The 22401-nt window shown below is 42.4% G+C and overlaps 2 gene segments (V, D, J or C); one reads left to right on the forward strand and one right to left on the reverse strand.

The window, feature by feature from the left end:
- The first annotated feature begins 9790 nt into the window (after window positions 1-9790).
- LOC120049127 lies at window positions 9791-11382 on the forward strand. The segment is given in 2 exon segments: window positions 9791-9875; window positions 10794-11382. Coding segments are annotated over 2 exon segments (402 nt in total).
- A 9800-nt stretch (window positions 11383-21182) lies between these two features.
- LOC120049393 lies at window positions 21183-21728 on the reverse strand. The segment is given in 2 exon segments: window positions 21183-21508; window positions 21655-21728. Coding segments are annotated over 2 exon segments (399 nt in total).
- Between the last annotated feature and the right edge of the window lie 673 nt (window positions 21729-22401).

Here is a 22401-nt window from a genome sequence, read left to right on the forward strand (position 1 = left end):
GCATCAGACTAAAGGGTTCAATCTTGGTTTCATCAGACTAGAGAATCTTGTTTCTCATGGTCTGAGAATCTTTAGGAGCCTTTTGGCAAACTCCAAGCGGGCTGTCATGTGCCTTTTGCTGAGGAGTGGCTACCATCTGGCCGCTCTACCATAAAGGCCTAATTGGTAGAGTGCTGCAGAGATGGTTGTCCTTCTGGAAGGTTCTCCCATCTCCACAGAGGAACTCTGGAGCTCTGTCAGTATGACCATCGGCTTCAGTTTGCCCGGGCAACCAGCTCTAGGAAGAGTCTTGGTGGTTCCAAACTTTTCCATTTAAGAATGATGGAGGTCACTGTGTTCTTGGGGAACTTCAATGCTGCAGACATTTTTGGTACCCCTCCCCAGTTTTGTGCCTCGACACAATCCTGTCTCTGAGTTCTACGGACAGTTCCATCTACCTCATGGCTTGGTTTTTGCTTGGCATGCACTGTCAACTGTTGGACCTTATATAGACAAGTGTGTGCCTTTCCAAATCATGCCCAGTCAATTGAATTTACCACAGGTAGACTCTAGTCAAGTTTTAGAAACATCTCAATGATGATCAATGGAAACAGGATGCACCTGAGCTCAATTTCGAGTCTCATAGCAAAGGGTCTGAATACTTATGTAAATAAGGTATTTCTGTTTTTAGATTTAAATAAATTAGAAACAATTTCTAAAAACCTGTTTTCACTTCTTCATTATGGGGTATTGTGTGTAGATTGCTGAGGAAATGGTTTTATTTAATCCATTTTAGAACAAGGCTGTAACATAACTAAATGTGGAAAATGTCAAGGGGTCTGAATACTTTCCGAATGCACTGTAAGCTTTTAGTTTGACTAATGTATTGCCACTGGGGCCTGCTGGTGTAACTGCTAAACTGCTTACTGACTGTACACTGTGCTGCATGATTGTAGCGGGTTTACTAACGCGTTAGTTATATTAGCTATGTTGACTATGACGTTACTTTAGCTAATATGGTGAGCTAGCTGCGGTTATGATATGAAGGTTTAGCTAGGAAAGGTTTTTTCGCCTGGTCACAGACAGCTGATGTGTTGAACACTGAAGTCCACAAGTGAAGGGAAAATGTGAGAGGAGGAGAGCGCATAGATCCGAGAATAAATACAACGAGCTGTTTGGAATCATAAAACACGGGACGAGATGTTAAAACTGTCCATTGTGCCAATAGATGGTATGCACTCACATGAGATTTGCCGTGATGTTGACAGAGTGGCATGGGAGGTTTATTTCTTAGACTGGGTTAAGATGTCAATTTTGGGACACATCCTCAGTAGTGTGCCTTCGAATCAGTGGGTGTTTCGGCCTTTAATCACTAAACACCCTCATCAAAGGTGGCCAGCTAAAGGGTGATCAAGCCTTAGCTTGTGTCCCATGCCCAATTAAGATTTCCCACGGGACTATGCAAGGCAGGGGCGTCCTCTTCCCTGAGCCAGCCCTACAGCTGACTGCATACCTCATATGCCCTCCTCAAGTTGGAGGGATCTGAATTGGGTTCTCAGGTGGGGGTGGGGGGTCATGAAGTTATAGCCCAGCAAGGGTCCTTCCGTTTGATCCAGATCCACTGGCTGCCTCTTTCAGCTGCTTGAGAAACTGCTCTGACGGTCTGCCGCAGAGCATGTCCATGGATTCCAAGTTCTTTCAGCAACCTGATGGTGGAAGAAGCCACGAATCCTCTGCATCCCACTTCAACTGGCCAGACTTTTGCATTCCAGCCACGCTGAGTTGCGTCTGCTGCCAACTCTGTGTAACGCAGTTTCTTACGCTCGTAGGCCTCTTCAACAGAGTTTTCCCACGGGACTGTGAGCTCTATGATGTACACAGCCTTCCGTGAAGGGGACCAGAGTACCATGTCTGGCCTAAGGTTGGTAGAAGCAATCTCAGGTGGAAAGATTAGTTGCTGGCCAATATCGACAAGCATCTTCCAGTCCCGGGCCATGCCTAGGTGTCCAGTTTCTGGCTTTGTAGGAGGATGCTTGGGCCTTTTCTGTCCCTCCCGGATGAATGTTGTTGTTTTGACGGGATTGCTTGTTTTTGGAGGTAATGAATTGGTTGCACTCCTCTTGGTCTCAAGTGCTGCAGCCAGGCTCTTGAGGACCTGATTGTGCCTCCAGGTGTAGCGGCCTTGTGAGAGGCTGGTCTTGCAACCTGTCATTATATGCCTGAGAGTCGCTGGAGCTGGGCAGAGGGGGCAGGTCGGGTCCTCGCCATACCATTGATGTAGGTTTTTTGGTGATGGAAGCACATCATAAACAGCTCTTATGATGAAGCTGATGTTGCTTGCCTCCATTTGCCAAAGTTCACTCCAGTTGATCTTTCTCCTCTCCAGGCCTTCCCACCGCGTCCATTGCCCTTGTTTAGCAAGAGTATGTGGCTACAAAAGGGAACTGTTTGCATGTGATCAGGGGTGTATTCATTCCACCGATTCTGTTGAAAAACACTTCTTAAACGGAAGGAAACGGAGCGAAACGTGAATAAACATACATGAATTTGTGCAATAGAAACTATTGCCTGCTCCCGCTCTTCCTCCCCCTGGCGCTCGAGGACGGAAGGATCCCCAGCATTACACACTCAAGCCACCATCAGTACGCAGAACTGCCTTCCCTCCGTCACGCACATCAGCGATCATTGGACTCACATGGACTCAATTACTCGTGTCATTACCTTCCCTATATCTGTCTGTTCCCAAGCTCTGTTCCCTGCTTCGGGATTGATTGTCTCATGTCCGTGTTCCGACGATGTTCCTGTCTTGCTTCCTTGTCTGTTCCCTAATAAATGTCTGACTCCCCGTACCTGCTTCTCCTGTCCGGCGTCAGTCCTTACAGTTTGCCAGAGGCGGGACCAAGTCATTGTTTTACAAGTCACAAGTAAGTCTCAAGTCTTAGTACTCAAGTCCCTAGTCAAGACAGGCAAGTCCGAGTCAAGTCTCAAGTCAAGACCGTCAAATATCAAGTCAAGTCTCAAGTCCTAAACGTTGAGTTTCGAATCCTAAACAAGTCATAATTCTTTTTAATTTTTTAATTTTATTTCACCTTTATTTAACCAGGTAAGCTAGTTGAGAACAAGTTCTCATTTACAACTGCGACCTGGCCAAGATAAAGCAAAGCAGTGTGATACAGACAACAACACAGAGTTAGACATGGAATGAACAAGCGTACAGTCAACACAATAGGGAAAAAAAGAGAGTCTATATACAGTGTGTGCAAATGGCATGAGGAGGTATGGCAATAAATAGGCCATAGTAGCAAAGTATTTACAATTTAGCAGATTAACACTGAAGTGATAGATGAACAGATGATGATGAGCAGATGATGGTGTGTAAGTAGCGATACCGGTGTGCAAAAGAGCAGCAAAGTAAGTAAAAACAATATGGGGATGAGGTAGGTAGATTGGGTGGGCTATTTACAGATGGACTATGTAAAGCTGCAGCTATCGGTTAGCTGCTCAGATAGCTGATGCTTAAAGTTAGTGAAGGAAATGTTAGTCTCCAGCTTCAGCGATTTTTGCAATTCGTTCCAATCACTGGCAGCAGAGAACTGGAAGGAAAGGCGGCCAAATCAGGTGTTGGCGTTGGGGATGATCAGTGAGATATACCTGCTGGAACGTGTGCTATGGGTGGGTGTTGTTATCGTGACCAGTGAGCTGAGATAAGGCGGAGCTTTACCTAGCATAGACTTGTAGATGACCTGGAGCCAGTGGGTCTGGCGACGAATATGTAGCGAGGGCCAGCCGACTGGAGCATACAGGTCGCAGTGGTGGGTGGTATATGGCGCTTTGGTAACAAAATGGATGGCACTGTGATGGACTGCATCCAATTTGCTGAGTAGAGTATTGGAAGCTATTTTATAGATGACATCGCCGAAGTCGAGGATCGGTAGGATAGTCAGTTTTACAAGGGTAAGTTTGGCGACGTGAGTGAAGGAGGCTTTGTTGTGAAATAGAAAGCCGATTCTAGATTTGATTTTGTATTGGAGATGTTTGATATGAGTCTGGAAGGAGAGTTTACAGTCTAGCCAGACACCTAGGTATTTGTAATGTCCACGTATTCTAGGTCAGAACCGTCCAGAGTAGTGATGCTAGTCGGGCGGGCGGGTGCAGGCAGCGAACGGTTGAAAAGCATGCATTTGGTTTTGCTAGCATTTAAGAGCAGTTGGAGGCCACGGAAGGAGTGTTGTATGGCATTGAACCTCGTTTGGAGGTTAGTTAACACAGTGTCCAAAGAAGGGCCAGATGTATACAGAATGGTGTCGTCTGAGTAGAGGTGGATCAGGGAATCACCAGTAGAAAGAGCGACATCGTTGATATATACAGAGAAAAGAGTCGGCCCGAGAATTGAAACCTGTGGTACCCCCATAGAGACTGCCAGAGGTCCGTACATCAGGCCCTCCGATTTGACACACTGAACTCTATCTGCGAAGTAGTTGGTGAACCAGGCGAGGCAGTCATTTGAGAAACCAAGGCTATTGAGTCTGCCAATAAGAATACGGTGATTGACAGAGTCGAAATCCTTGGCCAGGTCGATGAAGACGGCTGCACAGTACTGTCTCTTATCGATGGCGGTTATGATATCCCCCTTTGAAGAGGGGGATGACCTCGGCAGCTTTCCAATCTTTAGGGATCTCGGACGAAATGGACAGAGAGGTTGAACAGACTGGTGATAGGGGTTGCAACAATGGCGGCGGATAATTTTAGAAATAGAGGGTCCAGATTGTCTAGCCCAGCTGATTTGTACAGGTCCAGGTTTTGCAGCTCTTTCAGAACATCTGCGATCTGGATTTGGGTGAAGGAGAAGCTGGGGAGGCTCGGCAAGTAGCTGCGAGGGGTGCGGAGCTGTTGGCCGGGGTTGGGGTAGCCAGGAGGAAAGCATGGCCAGCCGTAGAGAAATGCTTATTGAAATTTTAGATTATCATGGATTTATCGGTGGTGACCGTGTCACCTAGCCTCAGTGCAGTGGGCAGCTGGGAGGAGGTGCTCTTGTTCTCCATGGACTTTACAGTGTCTCAAAACATTTTGGAGTTAGAGCTACAGGATGCAAATTTCTGTTTGAAAAAGCTAGCCTTTTGCTTTCCTGACTGACTGTGTGTATTGGTTACTGACTTCCCTGAACAGTTGCATATCGCAGGGACTATTCGATGCTATTGCAGTCCGCCACAGGATGTTTTTGTAATGGTCAAGGCAGTCAGGTCTGGAGTGAACCAAGGGCTATATCTGTTCTTAGTTCTACATTTTTTGAAAGGGGCATGCTTATTTAAGACTATCGAGGATCGATAGTCGATCACCATCGAGGCGCAATCGGGCGATGTAGGCTTGTCCACAATCGCCCAATTTTAACACACACACACACACACACACACACACTCTCTGTGTGGTTACAGTAGGCTAACGTATGTCAATGGTTTTAGGAACAGCAGTAAAATCAGGCAGGATTTAGGCTACCAACTGCCTAGCCAGTTGTAGCTCAATCTTGGGTGCAATGATCACGTTCCCGCACTGACTGACTGTGTGGAGGCTCATTGATTTAACGTTATGTTAGCCTACATGATACACTATTAAAGTAATAAAATATATAGCTGTCGGCTATATTAGCCACGACTTATCGTTCTTTGTGCAGCTTCAAATTGTCGCGCCTCCGTCTGTAATTTTCTTCCCTCATGTTTTGCAAGTTGCAATCCGTTTAATATTGATACATCGTTGTCTTTATATCCGAAAATAATAATTTTACGTATCATCTTTCCAAGGGCTCCATCTGAATTCACCCGCCGACGTTCCTCTGCATTGCCACACACAACTTTTTCTCAGCTGGCACAATTTCATTGGCTGCTGTCCGATTCAAACTGTAATCCATTAAATGAAGAGTTGATGCGCTGCACACTTTTTTCTAATGGCATTATTTTTAATATTTGGGCATGGGGAGGGTATCAAGTCAGGTCGAGTCAAAAGGCTCAAGAGTCCATGTCAAGTCACGATTCATTGGTGTTAAAGTCAAAGTCGAGTTGCAAGTCATCACATTTGTGACTCGAGTCTGACTCGAGTCCAAGTCATGTGACTCGAGTCCACACCTCTGCAGTTTGCAACTGTTGGACTAATGATTACACCATAGGTTAGCTAGATGCAGGCAAGAGGGTGCAAGGCGGTATTGAATGTGTCACTGTCTGTCCATGTGTCACTGTCAGTCACCACAAACCTTTCTCTCGAGCTACGTTGAATTAATAGGCTAGGTTGTAGGAACCTCATGATGGGCATAGGGAAAATGCAAGTAATATTTAGTAGCATAAACCAATCTATGTGAAACTGGGTGAATGTAATACCAATGACAGTCATCCAATATGCTGTAATAGAGATAAGGCCATGCTCATAAAAAAAAGAATCATCCTCCCTCATCTTAAATGGTACCGACCGCCACTGTTTAGTTCAGTCAGTGGTCCATGTCACTGTCTCTTCCCCTTGGTTGAACATCTGGTGACAGTGCTGTTCTATTCTGGGACAAGCAGAACCACCCAGCCCTGTCTATGTAAATCTCAGTTTCACTCCTACAGTTCCCAGTCTACCAGTTAACCAGTTTCCCTCCCTGAAATACCCTGGACTGGGACTGATGTGAGGGAGGTGACTGATGTTAACCTCTATGGTGGATTCAGGGAGGGACACATAACAGATAAGGCACCAAGTAATTAATGACAGATAAAAAAAAGATTATACTTCACGATGATAGTGTGTAGTGTATGTCTCCACGTAAATGTGTCTCATGTTTGAGCCCAGCATCATGTCTCATTCACAGATCTAACAGCTCATGAAAAGGGTTAATACATGCTAGACGATCACATCAATAACTGGTGGTGAAGTGCATGTAGGGATTTGGTTTGAGGGGCTGATGATGATTTAACATCACTTTTCTTTTACTTCTGTAGATCTTACTCTGCATATGGACTGGTAATGTGTTTCAAAACGTCTAATAACTTTCATACACACTTTCAGTTCATTACCAATATAACAAGATACAACCATGATGATGATATTAATGGCGATGATGATGAGGACGATAATGAGGACGTTGGAGAACGTGTGATTTGTATCATGCGTTCTAACCATATTCAAAGTTGACCTGATCAGTGTTCAATGTCATTGTCTCTTACTGCAGTAGGTCCAACCTGTAGCAGTACAGTCACTGTGCAGTCTGACTGAGGGAGGTTTTTGTACGGCTCTGTATCACTGTGTGAACTCTCCACTACTGTGGAAACTCTGACAGTAGTAATCTCCTGCATCTTCAGTCTGGACTCCACTGATGGTCAGAGTGAAGTCACTACGAGTTCCACTGCCACTGAATCTCGATGGAGTCCCAGACTGAAGTGTTGTAGCACGGTAAATAAGGAGTTTAGGAGCTCCTCCAGGTTTCTGGTGGTACCAGGCTAAAAAGTCATTGTTGTGAACATTACTGCTGGTTTTACAGTTCAGAGAGACTGTCTGTTCTGGGACAACAGCTTTCACTGCCGGAGTCTGTGTCACAACGTACTGTCCTCTGGATTCTGAAAAATATAGTAAAAACATTTATAAGAATGAAATATTACATATTGTAATGAATAGTTCTGAATAGAAATATTAACGTTGATATACTGTACATGTAAACACTGTAGATTTAATTAATTTGCAATAATACATTCTGAAAATGTTAACCTTCTATGTAGAAAACAAGTGTCCAGATGAAGATGGTGATAAAAGTCATGGTTGCTGTGGGTTCTGTTGTCATGAAGGACAGCTCTCAGTCATGAAGTGTTAAACTCACAGGGATATAAATGCTGTTAGAGCAGCGGAGCAGATGCATTATGCAAATTAATGTTTCAAATCTATTTCAGTTTCCAAGTAGGCTCCCATTAGAATATATTTTGTCCTGCATTAACTTTCCTTTATAACAACTAGGTGGTGCTTATATTTGTCCTATTTCACGCATGTGTGAATTAAAAATGTTTATTTTTTTATATCCCAACTCCCCCTGAGACAGCCTCAGAGAGTGGGGTCACAGCCAAGATCTGCCATTATCAACTGCGACCCTGGAGCAATTAAGGTTAAGTGCCTTGCTAAAGGGAACATCGACAGATGTTTCACCGTGTCGGCCTGGGGATTTGAACAAGCAACCTTTCGGTTACTAGCCCAACACTCTAACTGCTAGCTGCATGTCACCCCTTTAATAACATCAAACAGCAACTTTTTACTAAGATAACTAATGTATGGCAACTTTTATGTCACACCACAATTATATTTTGATTCTGATGATGATCAGATATAATGAACTGTCTGTTCACTCATGCTTGGTCTCTCGTGTAAGTTCCTCTAATCAGTTAGTGAACACTTCTCTAAACTAAAGCTGGTAGGATTCCTCTGGTAGTGTTGTCTGTCCTCTGTGACTTTACCACCACTGTTAAATGTGAGATCAACATGTTTAATAAAGGAATATACAACATGGATCACTATCACTACTGCTGCTGTTGTCTTTTATATGGACAATATGGAGGAACACTAGCAACACTGATCTGATGCTGGACTGTACCTACAGACTAGGAGAACACCTGATACACAGAGGAAGGAAAACAATACTAATATCTGGATTTAAGACACAATTCATATTTTTATTATGTAGAAACATCTAATATGAAGTGTTTGTTCTACCTGGAAGATGTTAAAGTGTATTTGTGTTGATTATGATTCTGTATGAGTGATCTTCACTGTAACAACTGCAACATCACAGCACAGAGAGGTTTTTGTACCAGCAGTAATAGGGATTGTATCACTGTGGTTGACTTTTGGTAGCGGCACCAGACTTGATGTTGGAAGTAAGTAAACAAAAAAAATCTACATTTTATTCACCTTTTGATGTTGTGTTTCAAGTTCTCCATTATTTTTGCCTCAATATTGAGGATATATTTTTTTTTTTTAAGATTTAAAAAACAATACACAAGGCCTACACGTACTATGGCCAATTTGAATACAAAAGTTATTTCATCTAATCAAATTTGACCAATATTTTCTAAAGATGAAAGTGATTAGCCTGCATCTTAGATTAGTTGTATGAATAAACATACTGCACCTTGTAGGAAATATATAGTAAACAGTAGGTTTCTGCTCAATGTTAAGGAAAACGAAATAAAAAACACTTTATTTAAAATTGAATAGATTAAATCATTTCTGAAAAGTATTCATACCATAGTAGAGTTAATTATTTGAACCACAGTCTAAAGAAATTCAGCTTCCCCAATATTCAGGAGGTTTTTGTACGAGCAGTAATAGTGATTGTATCACTGTGGAGGACTTTTGGTAGCGGTACCAGACTTGATGTTGGAAGTAAGTAAAGTACAAAATTAACTATTTTATTCACCTTTTGATGTCGTGTTTCAATATCTCTATACGTTTTGCCTTGATATTGAGGATTTTTTAAATTAACTTTTTAAAATGATTTGAACAAAATACACAAGGCCTACACATACTATGGCCAATATGAATGTTATTACATCTAATCAAATTTGACCTGCTTTTAAACTACGAAAGTCAATAGCCGACATTTTAGATTAGTTGTATGAATAAACATGCTGCATCTACAGTAGTAGGAGATGTACAAGAAAAAGTCCGGTTTGGTCAATGTTAAAGAAATCAACATGAAAAACACTTTATTTCTAATTGAGTAGATTAAATCATTTCTGAAATGTATTCATACTATAGCAGAGTTAATTATTTGAACCACAGTCTAAAGAAATTAAGAGTGCCAAACATGCAGGAGGTTTTTGTACGAGCAGCAATAGGGATTGTATCACTGTGGTACACTTTTGGTAGCGGCACCAGACTCGATGTTGGAAGTAAGTAACAAGCTCTTTAATATTTCTTTCAGATAATTTTGTGGGGGATTTTTTTTGTGAAACTCTGTCTCTATGAAAATGTTGCTTTTTTACATATTTACTTCCAAAAAATATATATTTTTTCTATTACTTTTGACGAAACCTTCTTTCAAATAAAATGTTATTTAAGTAAAATGTTCAAATGTAGGTGTTTAGTTAAATGTGTGGTTTGATCGATTGCAGAGGATAGTTCTAGTATGATAACTATTTAATAATATGGAATATAGTTGTTGCATTGTGTATTACTGTTTGTGTGCGATTTTTTATTTATATTTTTATTATCTTTAACTCAAATATTTTTGGTTAAATGTAGCTTTTGACAGAGCCTTCTTTCAAATAAATATTTATTGAATCAAAATGATAAATCGTAGGTTTATTTGTATGTCTGATTTGTATAATTGCAGAATATCACTCCTAATTCTGGTATAATAACTAATAGTATTGTATATAGTATTCATCATTGTTGCATTGTATTCATGGTAGACTTCACTGTTAGTGTGAAGACAAAGGGTCTCAGTTATGGTTGTAACTGACTTCATAATCCAACATGGATGATATGTGATGAAAATACTATTAATATGAGCAGGCTGTTCTGATCAGATCCATTCCTGAACAATATCTGTATAACATGAATAACTGACACCGTATGACTAGTAACTCTAGTTATTTAAACACTTTCTACTTGTTTGGTTCATAAATCTGCTTTATATCATATTACTTTAGTGTTTCTCCACATCTTTTAAACAATCCAACTTCTACATTAATATTTAGATGGCATTTCCAATTCACTTTATTTTGTTGTGTCCTTTGCTGAAGATAATCTCTTACTGTAGCTGTACTTGATGTAATTACTTAGTTGATGTGTTCTGTTTGTTCCAGGTAACAGTTCCCCCACCCTCACCGTCCTGCCCCCCTCTAGTGAGGAGCTGTCCAGTACAACAACAGCCACACTGACGTGTCTGGCCAACAAGGGTTTCCCCTCAGACTGGACCTTGAGCTGGAAAGTGGACGGGACCAGCAAGAACCAGAAGACCAGTCTCGGGGTCCTGGAGAAGGACGGTCTGTACAGCTGGAGCAGCACCCTGACTCTCACTGGCCAGGAGTGGACCAAGGCAGGAGAGGTGACCTGTGAAGCCCAGCAGAAATCCCAGACTCCAGTCACCAAGACCTTGAGGAGGGCTGACTGTTCTGGGTAGAAGCCCTCAGTCACACAACCCTGTGGAGAGAGGCTGCTGGTTCCTCTGCTTTGACTCTGTTCTGAGATCAGATGTTCTCTGTCTTTTGATCACTGACATGTAGACTAACAGGGGGCTTTGCTTGAGTTCATGTATCAATCCTCTCTGTAGACTGAGATTGTGTCAGTGTTAAATTTGATGAGTTCTGTTCTGAGTTCTGTTTTATTACTATTAGATACTGTAGGAATGATTGCTTTGATGCTTTGATGAATAGATTAAAATAAATATTTCCCTTTGGAACACATATTTCTGTTGTCTTTTTTAATAATTAAACTACAGTCTTAAATGTTGTTGAATGGTATTGACATATATTAATAAAGCCTGATTCACAGTTTCTTTGAAAACTATCAGACCTAAATGTCACTGCTTAGTTATTTATGTTCTCACTTGAAACCACATCATCTTCAACCAGCAAATCAAATCAAATGTTACTAGTCACATGCGCCGAATACAACAGATGTAGACCTTACAGAGAAATGCTTACTTACGAGAGCCCTAACCAACAACACAGTTTAAAAAAAATATGGATAAGAATAAGAGATTAAAGTAACAAGTAATTAAAGAGCAGCAGTAAAACAACAATAGTGAGACTATATACAGGGGGGAACCGATACAGAGTCAATGTGCGGTGGCACCGGTTCGTTGAGGTAGTACGTACATGTAGGTAGATTTATTAAAGTGACTATGCATAGATGACAACAGAGAGTAGCGGTGGTGTAAAGAGGGGGAGAGGGGGGGCAATGCAAATAGTCTGGGTAGCCATTTGACTAGATGTTCAGGAGTCTAATGGCTTGGGGGTAGAATCTGTTAAGAAGCCTCTTGGACCTAGACTTGGCTCTCCGGTACATCTTGCCATGCGGTAGCAGAGAGAACAGTCTATGACTAGGTTGGCTGGAGTTTTTTAGGGCCTTTTTAGGGCCTTCCTCTGACACCACCTGGTATAGAGGTCCTGGATGGCAGAAAACTTGGCCCCAGTGATGTACTGGGTCGTTCGCACCACCCTCTGTTGAGCCTTGCGGTCGGAGGCCTAGCAGTTGCCATGACAGGCAGTGATGCAACCGGTCAGGATGCTCTCGATGTTGCAGCTGTAGAACCTTTTTAGGATCTGAGGACCCATGCCAAATCTTTTCAGTCTCCTGAGGGGGAATAGGTTTTGTTGTGTCCTCTTCACAACTGTCTTGGTGTGTTTGGACCATGTTAGTTTGATGGTGATGTGGACACCAAGGAACTTGAAGCTCTCAACCTGCTCCACTGCAGCCCCGTCGATGAGAATGGGGGCGTGCCTGGTCCTCTTTTCCTGTAGTCCACAATCATCTCCTTTGTCTTGATCATGTTGAGGGAGAGGTTGTTGTCCTGGCACCACATGGCCAGGTCTCTGACTAACTTCCTATAGGCTGTCTCATCATTGTCGGTGATCAGGCCTACCATTGTTGTGTCGTCGGCAAACTTAATTTATGGTGTTGGAGTCATGCTTGGCCATGCAGTCATGGGTGAACAGGGAGTACAGGAGGGGACTGAGCACACACCCCTGAGGGGTCCCCGTGTTGAGAATCAGCGTGGTAGATGTGTTGTTACCTACCCTTACCACCTGGGGGCTGCCCGTCAGGAAGTCCAGGATCCAGTTGCAAAGGGAGGTGTTTAGTCCCAGGGTCCTTAGCTTATTGATGAGCTTTGAGGGCACTATGGTGTTGAAAGCTGAGCTGTAGTCAATGAATAGCATTCTCACATAGTTGTTCCTTTTGTCCAGGTGGGAATGGGCAGTGTGGAGTGCAATAGAGATTGCATCACCTGTGGATCTGTTGGGGCAGTATGCACATTGGAGTGGGTCTAGGGTTGCTGGGATGATGGTGTAGATGTGAGCAATGACCAGCCTTTCAAGGCATTTCATGGCTACAGACGTGAGTGCTACGGTTCGGTAGTCATTTAGGCAGGATTACCTTAGTGTTCTTGGGCACAGGGACTATGGTGGTCTGCTTGAAACATGTTGGTATTACAGACTCAGACAGGGAGAGGTTGAAGGTGTCAGTGAAGAGACTTGCCAGCTGGTCAGTGCATGCTCGCAGTACACGTTCTGGTAATCCTTCTGGCCCTGCGGCCTTAAAAATGTTGACCTGTTTAAAGGTCTTACTCACATCGGCTGCAGAGAGCGTGATCATCCAGTCTTCCGTGACAGTTGGTGCTCTCATGCATGTTTCAGTGTTATTTGCCTCGAAGCGAGCATAGAAGTAGTTTAGCTCATCTGGTAGGCTTGTGTCACTGTGCAGCTCTTGGCTGTCCTTCCATTTGTAGTCTGTAATGGTTTGCAAATCCTGCCACATCCAACTAGTGTCAGAGCCGGTGTAGATCGATTCGATCTTGGTCCTGTATTGATGCTTTGCCTGTTTGATGGTTCATCGGATGGCATAGCGGGATTTCTTATAAGCTTCCGGGTTAGAGTCCTGCTTCTTGAAAGCGGCAGCTCTAGCCTTTAGCTCAGTGCGGATGCTGCCTGTAATCCATGGCTTCTGGTTGGGGAATGTACGTACGGTCACTGTGGGGACGACATCCACTTATTGATGAACCCAATGACTGACGTGGTGTACTCCTCAATGCCATCAGAGGAATCCCAGAACATATTCCAGTCTGTGCCAGTAAAACAGGCCTGTAGCTTAGAATCTGTATCATCTGACTACTTATTGATCTAGTCACTGTTGCTTCCTGCTTTAATTTTAGCTCGTAAGCAGGAATCAGGAGGATATAATTATGGTCAGATTTGCCAATTGGAGGGCAACGGAGAGCTGTGTATGCGTCTGTGTGTGTGGAGTATATGTGCTCCAGAGTTCTTTTTCCCCTGGTTGCACATTTAACTTCTCAGGGATAGGCGTCCCACTAGCAAAGACTGCTGACACCTAGTGGAAGCCATAGGAATTGCAATATGGGAGCTGGACTTACCCTATACTTTCCATTGTAAGAGCATGGGATCTCAATTTTCTTTTTTACGGTTGGTTATTCTTTGGATTTTCTCCTACCATATCTATTGTGTTATAGTCTCATACATTATTTTAACATTTCTACAAACTTCAAAGTGTTTTCTTTCCAATGGTACCAATTATATGCATATCCTGGCTTCAGGGCCTGAGTAACAGGCAGTTAACTTTGGGCACGTCAGTCAGGCAAAAATTGAGAAAAAAGGACCCTAGACTGAAGATAGAAATTAAGTAAAACGGATTTAAGTTTCCTTGCATTAAAGTCCACGGCTACTAGGAGCGCCGCCTATGGGTGAGCGTTTTCTTGTTTGCTTATGGCGGAGTACAGCTCATTCAATGCTGTATTAATGCCAGCCTCGGACTGAGGTGGTACGTAAACAGCTACGAAGAATACAGATGGAAACTCTCTCGGTATGTAGTGTGGTCTACAGCTTTTTTTATTTTTTATTTTTATTAATTTCACCTTTATTTAACCAGGTAGGCAAGTGCTTCTTCCTTAGCCAGGATTCAGACACGGCTTGAACATCTTGGCAAAGTGTGCTAAAGCAGTGAATAAAACAAACTTAGGTAGGAGGCTTCTAATGTTAACATGCATGAAACCAAGGCTATTACGGTTACAGAAGTCATCAAAAGAGAGCGCCTGGGGAATAGGAGTGGAGCTAGGCACTGCAGGGCCTGCATTCACCTCTACATCACCAGAGGAACAGAGGAGGAGTAGGATAAAGGTACGGCTAAAAGCTATGAGAATTGGTCGTCTAGAACTTATCTAGAACTTAGCTTATCATGAGATTCTCTACCGCAGGTGAGCAATAGCTCGAGACCTCCTTAGATATCGTGCACCAGCTGTTATTTACAAAAATACATAGTCCGCCGCCCCTTGTCTTACCAGACTCCGCTGTTCTATCCTGCCAGTACATCGGATAACCAGTATGTTGATATTGTCGTCGTTCAGACACGACTCCGTGAAGCATAAGATGTTACAGTTTTTAATGTCCCGTTGGTAGTTCGATCTTCTGCATAATTCGTCAATTTTATTCTCTTAATATTGCACATTTGCTAGCAGAATGTCACGTTCGTCGTAACGATGAGACCAAGGCGCAGCGTGATTGAAATACATTCTTCTTTATTAAACGAAGAACACTTAAACAAACTAACAAAATAACAAAAACGAACGTGAAGCTATAAACAACTAGTGCTGACATGCAACTACACATAGACAACTACCCACAAATACAGGTGGGAAAAGGCTACCTAAGTATGGTTCTCAATCAGAGACAACGACAGACAGCTGCCTCTGATTGAGAACCACACGTGGCCAAACACACAGAAATACAAATCATAGAAAAAGGAACATAGAATGCCCACCCAAATCACAACCTGACCAAACCAAAATAGAGACCTAAAAAGCTCTCTACGGTCAGGGCGTGACACAGAATGGAAGGAAGTGGGGTTTTTTCTCGATCGCCTACAAAGTCTCAGAAGGCAGCCCACCCTTCGGCCCCTCTTTCTTCGCCTCCTTTTCACGCAGATCACGGGGATCGGGGCCTGTTCCAGAGGAAGCAGTATATCCTTCACATCGGGCTCATCAGAGTCATGAAATGAAATAAAGGATTCTGCTAGTCTGTGGAAATCGCAGTCCTGATGTCTAGAAGTTATTTTTGGTCATAAGAGATGGTAGCGGCAACATTATGAACAAAATAAGTAAAAAAATAAGTTACAAACAACGCAAATAAACAAACAAAAAATACAATCTGCTGGGGGCACGTAAAACGTCTGCCTTCTTCTCTGGCGCCATTTTACAGCAGTTGATATTAACACAAGATAATACAATGTTAACAGATTAACAGGAGAGGTCTAGACACTACAATGTTAACAGATTAATAGGAGAGGTCTAGATACTATAATGTTAACAGATTAACAGGAGAGGTGTAGATACTACAATGTTAACAGATTAACAGGAGAGGTCTAGATACTACAATGTTAACAGATTAACAGGAGAGGTCTAGATACTACAATGTTAACAGATTAACAGGAGAGGTCTAGATACTATAATGTTACCAGATTAACAGGAGAGGTCTAGATACTATAATGTTACCAGATTAACAGGAGAGGTCTAGATACTATAATGTTACCAGATTAACAGGAGAGGTGTAGATACTACAATGTTAACAGATTAACAGGAGAGGTGTAGATACTATAATGTTAACAGATTAACAGGAGAGGTCTAGATACTACAATGTTAACAGTTAACTGGAGAGGTCTACATACTACAATGTTAACAGATTAACAGGAGAGGTCTAGACAGTACAATGTTTCAAGAATAACAGGACAGGTCTAGCCACATGTAGTAGGTGATGGTTATTTTGATTCATATCTTTGGACCATTTTTTGACCATGCTTGATTTATAGATTCATAAAGACAGTACGCTAATGTTATCAACATTTGATCACACTTGTATTAAGCAACGTCTGTTTTACAAGATCCACGTAATTTCAACGGTATCACATCTTCAAGATAGTCAAAGAGTCTTTTCTACCTCCAACCCCCTGGGAACAGAGTGAACATCTGGTGACAGTGCTGCTCTATTCTGGGACAAGCAGAACCACCCAGCCCTGTGTATGCAAATCTCAGTTTCACTCCCACAGCTATCAGTCTAGCAGTTGAACAGTTTCACTGTCTGAAATACCCTGGACTGGGCCAGATGTGAGGGAGTGACTGGTTTTAACCTCTATGGTGGATGCAGGAAGGGAGACATAACATATATGCCACCATGTAATTAATGACAGATAAAATGGGTATTCTACTTTATGATGATAGTTTATGTACAAGTAGTTTACATGTATCTCATGTTGAATCCAACATCAGGTCTCATTCACAGAGCTAACAGTACGTAACCTACTCATGAAAAAAGTTAATATGCTGCTGTTGATGATCACATCCATTGAATTTCCACAGCTGGTTGTAAGGTCCATTTGGGGATTTTCTGATGGCTTGGGAGCCTGAAGCGATTGTAACTTTCAAGTAATGTTCAATTAGGTGAATAAAAAGGGCATAAATACAATGCTATTTTTGGTTATTGGTTGTTTATTAGCAAGACAAAATTATAATTAATAATGGTGATCGTTTTTTTAAAGTCATACATCATGTAACTTCTGAACATATCACTTTATCTGTTTATTAGTGTTATGGTAATATGCTATGGTAACATATTGATATCCATGGAAAAGAGGAATACCAGTCAGTTTCCACCTTCCAGTGATCATTGGCACGGCCAGCCCGCTCATTAGGCAGGATTAGGCGGCCACCTATGGCGTTAGATTGACGAGGGCGGCATTTTCTGAGCTAAACTGACCAGTACACACATACAGTAACACATAAAACCTCACATAATTCTGCCCAAAAACAATGATAATTTCTCTCAACCAGTGGCATATGGGCTTTTTAGGTGAGCGCTGATGCAGCCCTATGATAAGCAGTGCCCACTTTGACAAAGGCAGGGGCGCAAAACATTTTGCTTGTCCATTCCCAGTGCGCCTCTCCAGGGTGCCTCTCCAGGGTGCTGTTGGAGAGACACATCACTGCGGCGTTCCACAGAAAATAATCATGTAACATAAATCATGTAGTGGATATAGGATATGGTAGAAAGAGTATAAGGCTTTTCTGTCGCCTACAGGACAGAGATAAAATGTTAAAAAGTGTAATGAGACGGACACTTACATCATGCAGGTTCCTCCGATCAATTTCTCTATTCATTTCACCTTTATTTAACCAGGTAGGCCAGTTGAGAACAAGTTCTCAGTTACAACTGTGACCTGGCCAAGATGAAGCAAGCAGTGCGACAAAAACAACAACACAGAGTTACACATAAACAAACGTACAGTCAATAACACAAAAGAAAATAACAATTTAAAATCTATGTACAGTGTGTGCAAATGCAGAAGAGTAGGGAGATAGGCAATAAATAGGCCCGAGAGTCGAAAATAATTACAATTTAGCATTAATACTGGAGTGATAGATGTGCAGATGATGATGTGCAAGTAGAGTTTCTGGGGTGCAAAAGAGCAAGAGGGTAAGTAATAATATGGAGATTAGGTAGTCGGGTGTGCTATTTACAGATTGGCTGTGTACAGGTACAGTGATCGGTAAGCTGCTCAGACTGCTGATGCTTAAAGTTCGAGAGGGAGATATAAGACCCCAGCTACAGAGATTTTTTGCAATTTCTTCCAGTCATTGGCAGCAGAGAACTGGAAGGAAAGGTGGCCAACGGAGGTGTTGGCTTTGGAGATGACCAGTGAGATATACCTGCTGGAGCGCGTGCTACGGGTGAGTGTTGTTATGGTGACCAGTGAGCTGAGATAAGGCGGAGCTTTACCTAGCAAAGACTTGTAGATGACCTGGAGCCAGTGGGTCTGGCGACGAATATGTAGCGAGGGCCAGCCGACGAGAGCATACAGGTCACGGTTGTGGGTGGTATATGGGGCTTTGGTGACAAAATGGATGGCACTGTAATAGACTGCATCCAGTTTGCTGAGTAGAGTGTTGGAGGCTATTTTGTAAATGACATTGCTGAAGTTGAGGATCGGTAGGATAGTCAGTTTTATGAGGGTATGTTTGGCAGCATGAGAGAAGGAGGCTTTGTTGCGATATAGGAAGCCGAATCGGGCGGGCGGGTGCGGGCAGCGATATGTTGAAGAGCATGCATTTAGTTTTACTAGCGTTTAAGAGCAGTTGGAGGCCACGGAAGGAGTGTTGTATGGCATTGAAGCTTGTTTGGAGGTTTGTTCACAGAGTGTCCAAATAAGGGCCAGATGTATACAGCATGGTGCCGTCTGCGTAGAGGTGGATCAAGGAATCACCCGCAGCAAGAGCGACATCATTGATATATACAGAGAAAAGAGTCGTCCCGAGATCTGATACCCCCATAGAGACTGCCAGAGGTCCGGACAACAGACCCTCCGATTTGACACACTGAACTCTATCTGAGAAGTAGTTGGTGAACCAGGAGAGGCAGTCTTTTGAGAAACCAAGGCTGTTGAGTCTGCTGATAAGAATACGGTGATTGACAGAGTCGAAAGCCTTGGCCAGGTCGATGAAGACGGCTGCTCAGTACTGTCTTCTATTGATGGCGGTTATGATATCGTTTAGTACCTTGAGCGTGGCTGAGGTGCACCCGTGACCAGCTCGGAAACCAGATTGCACAGCGGAGAAGGTACGGTTGGATTCGAAATGGCCAATGATCTGTTTGTTAACTTGGCATTCAAAGACTTAAATGCTGCTGACTGACTTCATTTAAAAACATATATATATATTATTTTTTTAAATTACCTCTTAGGCAAGTCAGTTAAGAACAAATATTTTTTTCCGATGACAACCTACCCCGGGACAATTGTGCGTCACCATATGGGACTCCCAATCACCGCCGTTTGTGATTCAGCCCGGGATCAAACCAGCACCTGTAGTGATGCCTCTAGCATTGAGATGCAGTGCCTTAGACCGCTGCGCCACTCGGTAGCCCAACTGATTTAAAGGGGAGATTTCCAGAGCCGGCTGCTCTCTGGAACTACCACAGTGGTGTCTGACTGAGGGAGGTTTTTGTACGACTCTGTATCACTGTGTGAACACCCAGACACTGTTGGGGTAGTGTAAACTCTGACAGTATTAATCTCCTGCATCTTCAGCCTGGACTCCACTGATGGTCAGAGTGAAGTCACTCCCAGATCCACTACCACTGAATCTAGATATAATCTAAGTATATTAGGTATTTAGGAGCTCCTCTAGGTTTCTGTTGATAACAGGCCATCCCCTTTCCATAGATGTCACTGTATACAGCACTGCAGGTCTTACAGCTGAATGTTAATGAGTGACCCAATGAAACCGTTTTCACTGTTGGAGTCTGAGTCACAATGACCTGGCCTCTGGACTCTGAACCAGAGATGGCATGTCGAATTAGCATTAAATTGTTCATTCATTTGTCCATATAGATTATTATCTTAAGCTGTAATAAGGTTATAAAGCCTAATATTGCAATGGTTTGCATCATTTTCTGTCAAATATATTACCTTGGAGACACAGGGAAAATATACATATGAAGATGGTGATTAAAGTCATGGTTGTTGTGGGTTCTGTTGTCATGAAGAACAGCTCTCAGTCATGAAGTGTTAAACTCACAGGGATATAAACACTACCAGAGCACTGAAGCATGTGCTGCTAATGCAAAGTGTCCTATATATGAGGGCTCACAATTGACCCAGCGTCGTCAGCGTTTGGCCGGGGTAGGCCGTCATTGTAAATAAGAATTTGTTCTTTACTGACTAGCCTAGTTAAATAAAGGTTAAATAAAAAAATAAAATATGTAAATATTTTTCCTGGACAGTCAAACTGATGCGATGTAGAAACCTGATAGCTATGTAATGACTGACATGGTTTCTGATATAAGTGCTGAATGGGGACTGATATATTGATTATAGACATATAGAAATGGAGCATATTGTTATTGCAGTGTTATTAGAGCAGATAGTATCTGCTTTATGTCTCCCTCCAGTGGTCAGGATCAGTAACTGCAGTCTGTGTGTGGACTATGATGCTGCTGACTGACTCTGATCGAAAGAGGAGATCTCCAGAGCTCTGACGTCTCCAGTCTCCTGCTTCACCTGCTGCTTTCTGGAACTACCACAGTGGTGTGAGGGAGGATGTATGGGTAATGTTTAGGGGCTTTAATGTATCTGTTTGAATCATGTTGATTAATTTCTAGCTATTCAAAACACAGGTCATCTTTAGGGGTTTTGATCATTGCACATCATCTCTATCCAGATTGGTTGATGGTTTTCCTTGAGTTACTCAACAGAGTCAACATGTAGTTAATAGTCAGGAGAAACATTTAGTGATCAGTTATGATCTAAGGTCTTCTAGACATAGCTCTAGTTTGACTCTATTGTTGTTCAGCTCTACTACACACTGTGTCATTGTACTGGATCATCTCCTCCCCTCAGCACCTGCAGTAAGTCCCAGCTGTAGCAGTACAGTCACTGTGCAGTCTGACTGAGGGAGGTTTTTGTAAGACTCTGTATCACTGTGTGAACACCCAGACACTGTTGGGGTAGTGTAAACTCTGACAGTAATAATCTCCTGCATCTTCAGCCTGGACTCCACTGATGGTCAGAGTGAAGTCACTCCCAGATCCACTACCACTGAATCTAGATGGAATCCCAGACTGAAGTGTTGTAGCAGAGTAAATAAGGAGTTTAGGAGTTCCTCCATTTTTCTGCTGGTACCAGGCTAGATAGACATTACCATGCACATCACTGCTGGTTTTACAGTTCAGAGAGACTGTCTGTCCTTCGAGAACAGCTTTCACTGCAGGAGTCTGAGTCACAGTGTACTGTCCTCTAGATTCTGAAAAACGGAATACAAATATTTATATGAAATTAATTTTACATATAGTAATCAATAGCTCTGAATCAAAATTTTAACATTAATATACATTTTGATGGCGTAGATTTAATTCATTTTAAACAAAAAATGTAAAACATTTTTTTTACCCTTGATGTAGAAAGCAAGTGTCCAGATGAAGATGGTGATAAAAGTCATGGTTGTTGTGGGTTCTGTTGTCATGAAGGACAGCTCTCAGTCATGAAGTGTCTCTTAAACTCACAGGGCTATAAACACTCCCAGACCACTGAAGCATGTGCTGTCTATGCAGAGCATCATCACTATGCAAATAATATTCTGGTCTTCTCCCCATCCACCGTTAGTCAGTAAACTTAGACCACTAAGGATTTATCAGATTACAACTGAGAGTCCATTACAACCTGATCTTGCTCCCACAATTGTCCCCTAATAACCATTAAAGTCTATATTAATATGTAAATAAATTATGTGAATAAAAAGGTTATAAATACAATGGATATTATTGGTTTAAGGGCTATAACATATGATTACTATCAATGTTGTTTAGCAAGACAATAACATAATGAATACTGGAGAAAATATTTTCAAAAGTACTATATAATTGTGGCAAAGAAGGGGGTCGAGTGATAAATGGCAGATATGTGAGAGCAGAACTAATAAACGGGCTCTGCCCGATCACTAAAATGGCCACCCCGATCAGAACTACAGATCACAAAATGGCCGACTGCCAAAACTACAAGTCCCAGAAGCAAGGGGAACCCTCAGAAGGTGGAGCCGACACACAGATAAAGGGTCAAGAAAAACCAGGAAGAGGAAGAGAGGGGTGGAAGGATCTATGAACCGTAGAGAAAGAGACAATAGATATTGGCTGGATTTAC

The sequence above is a fragment of the Salvelinus namaycush genome, chromosome 6 (genome assembly GCF_016432855.1).
Source record: "Salvelinus namaycush isolate Seneca chromosome 6, SaNama_1.0, whole genome shotgun sequence".
NCBI classification, from domain to species: domain Eukaryota; kingdom Metazoa; phylum Chordata; class Actinopteri; order Salmoniformes; family Salmonidae; genus Salvelinus; species Salvelinus namaycush.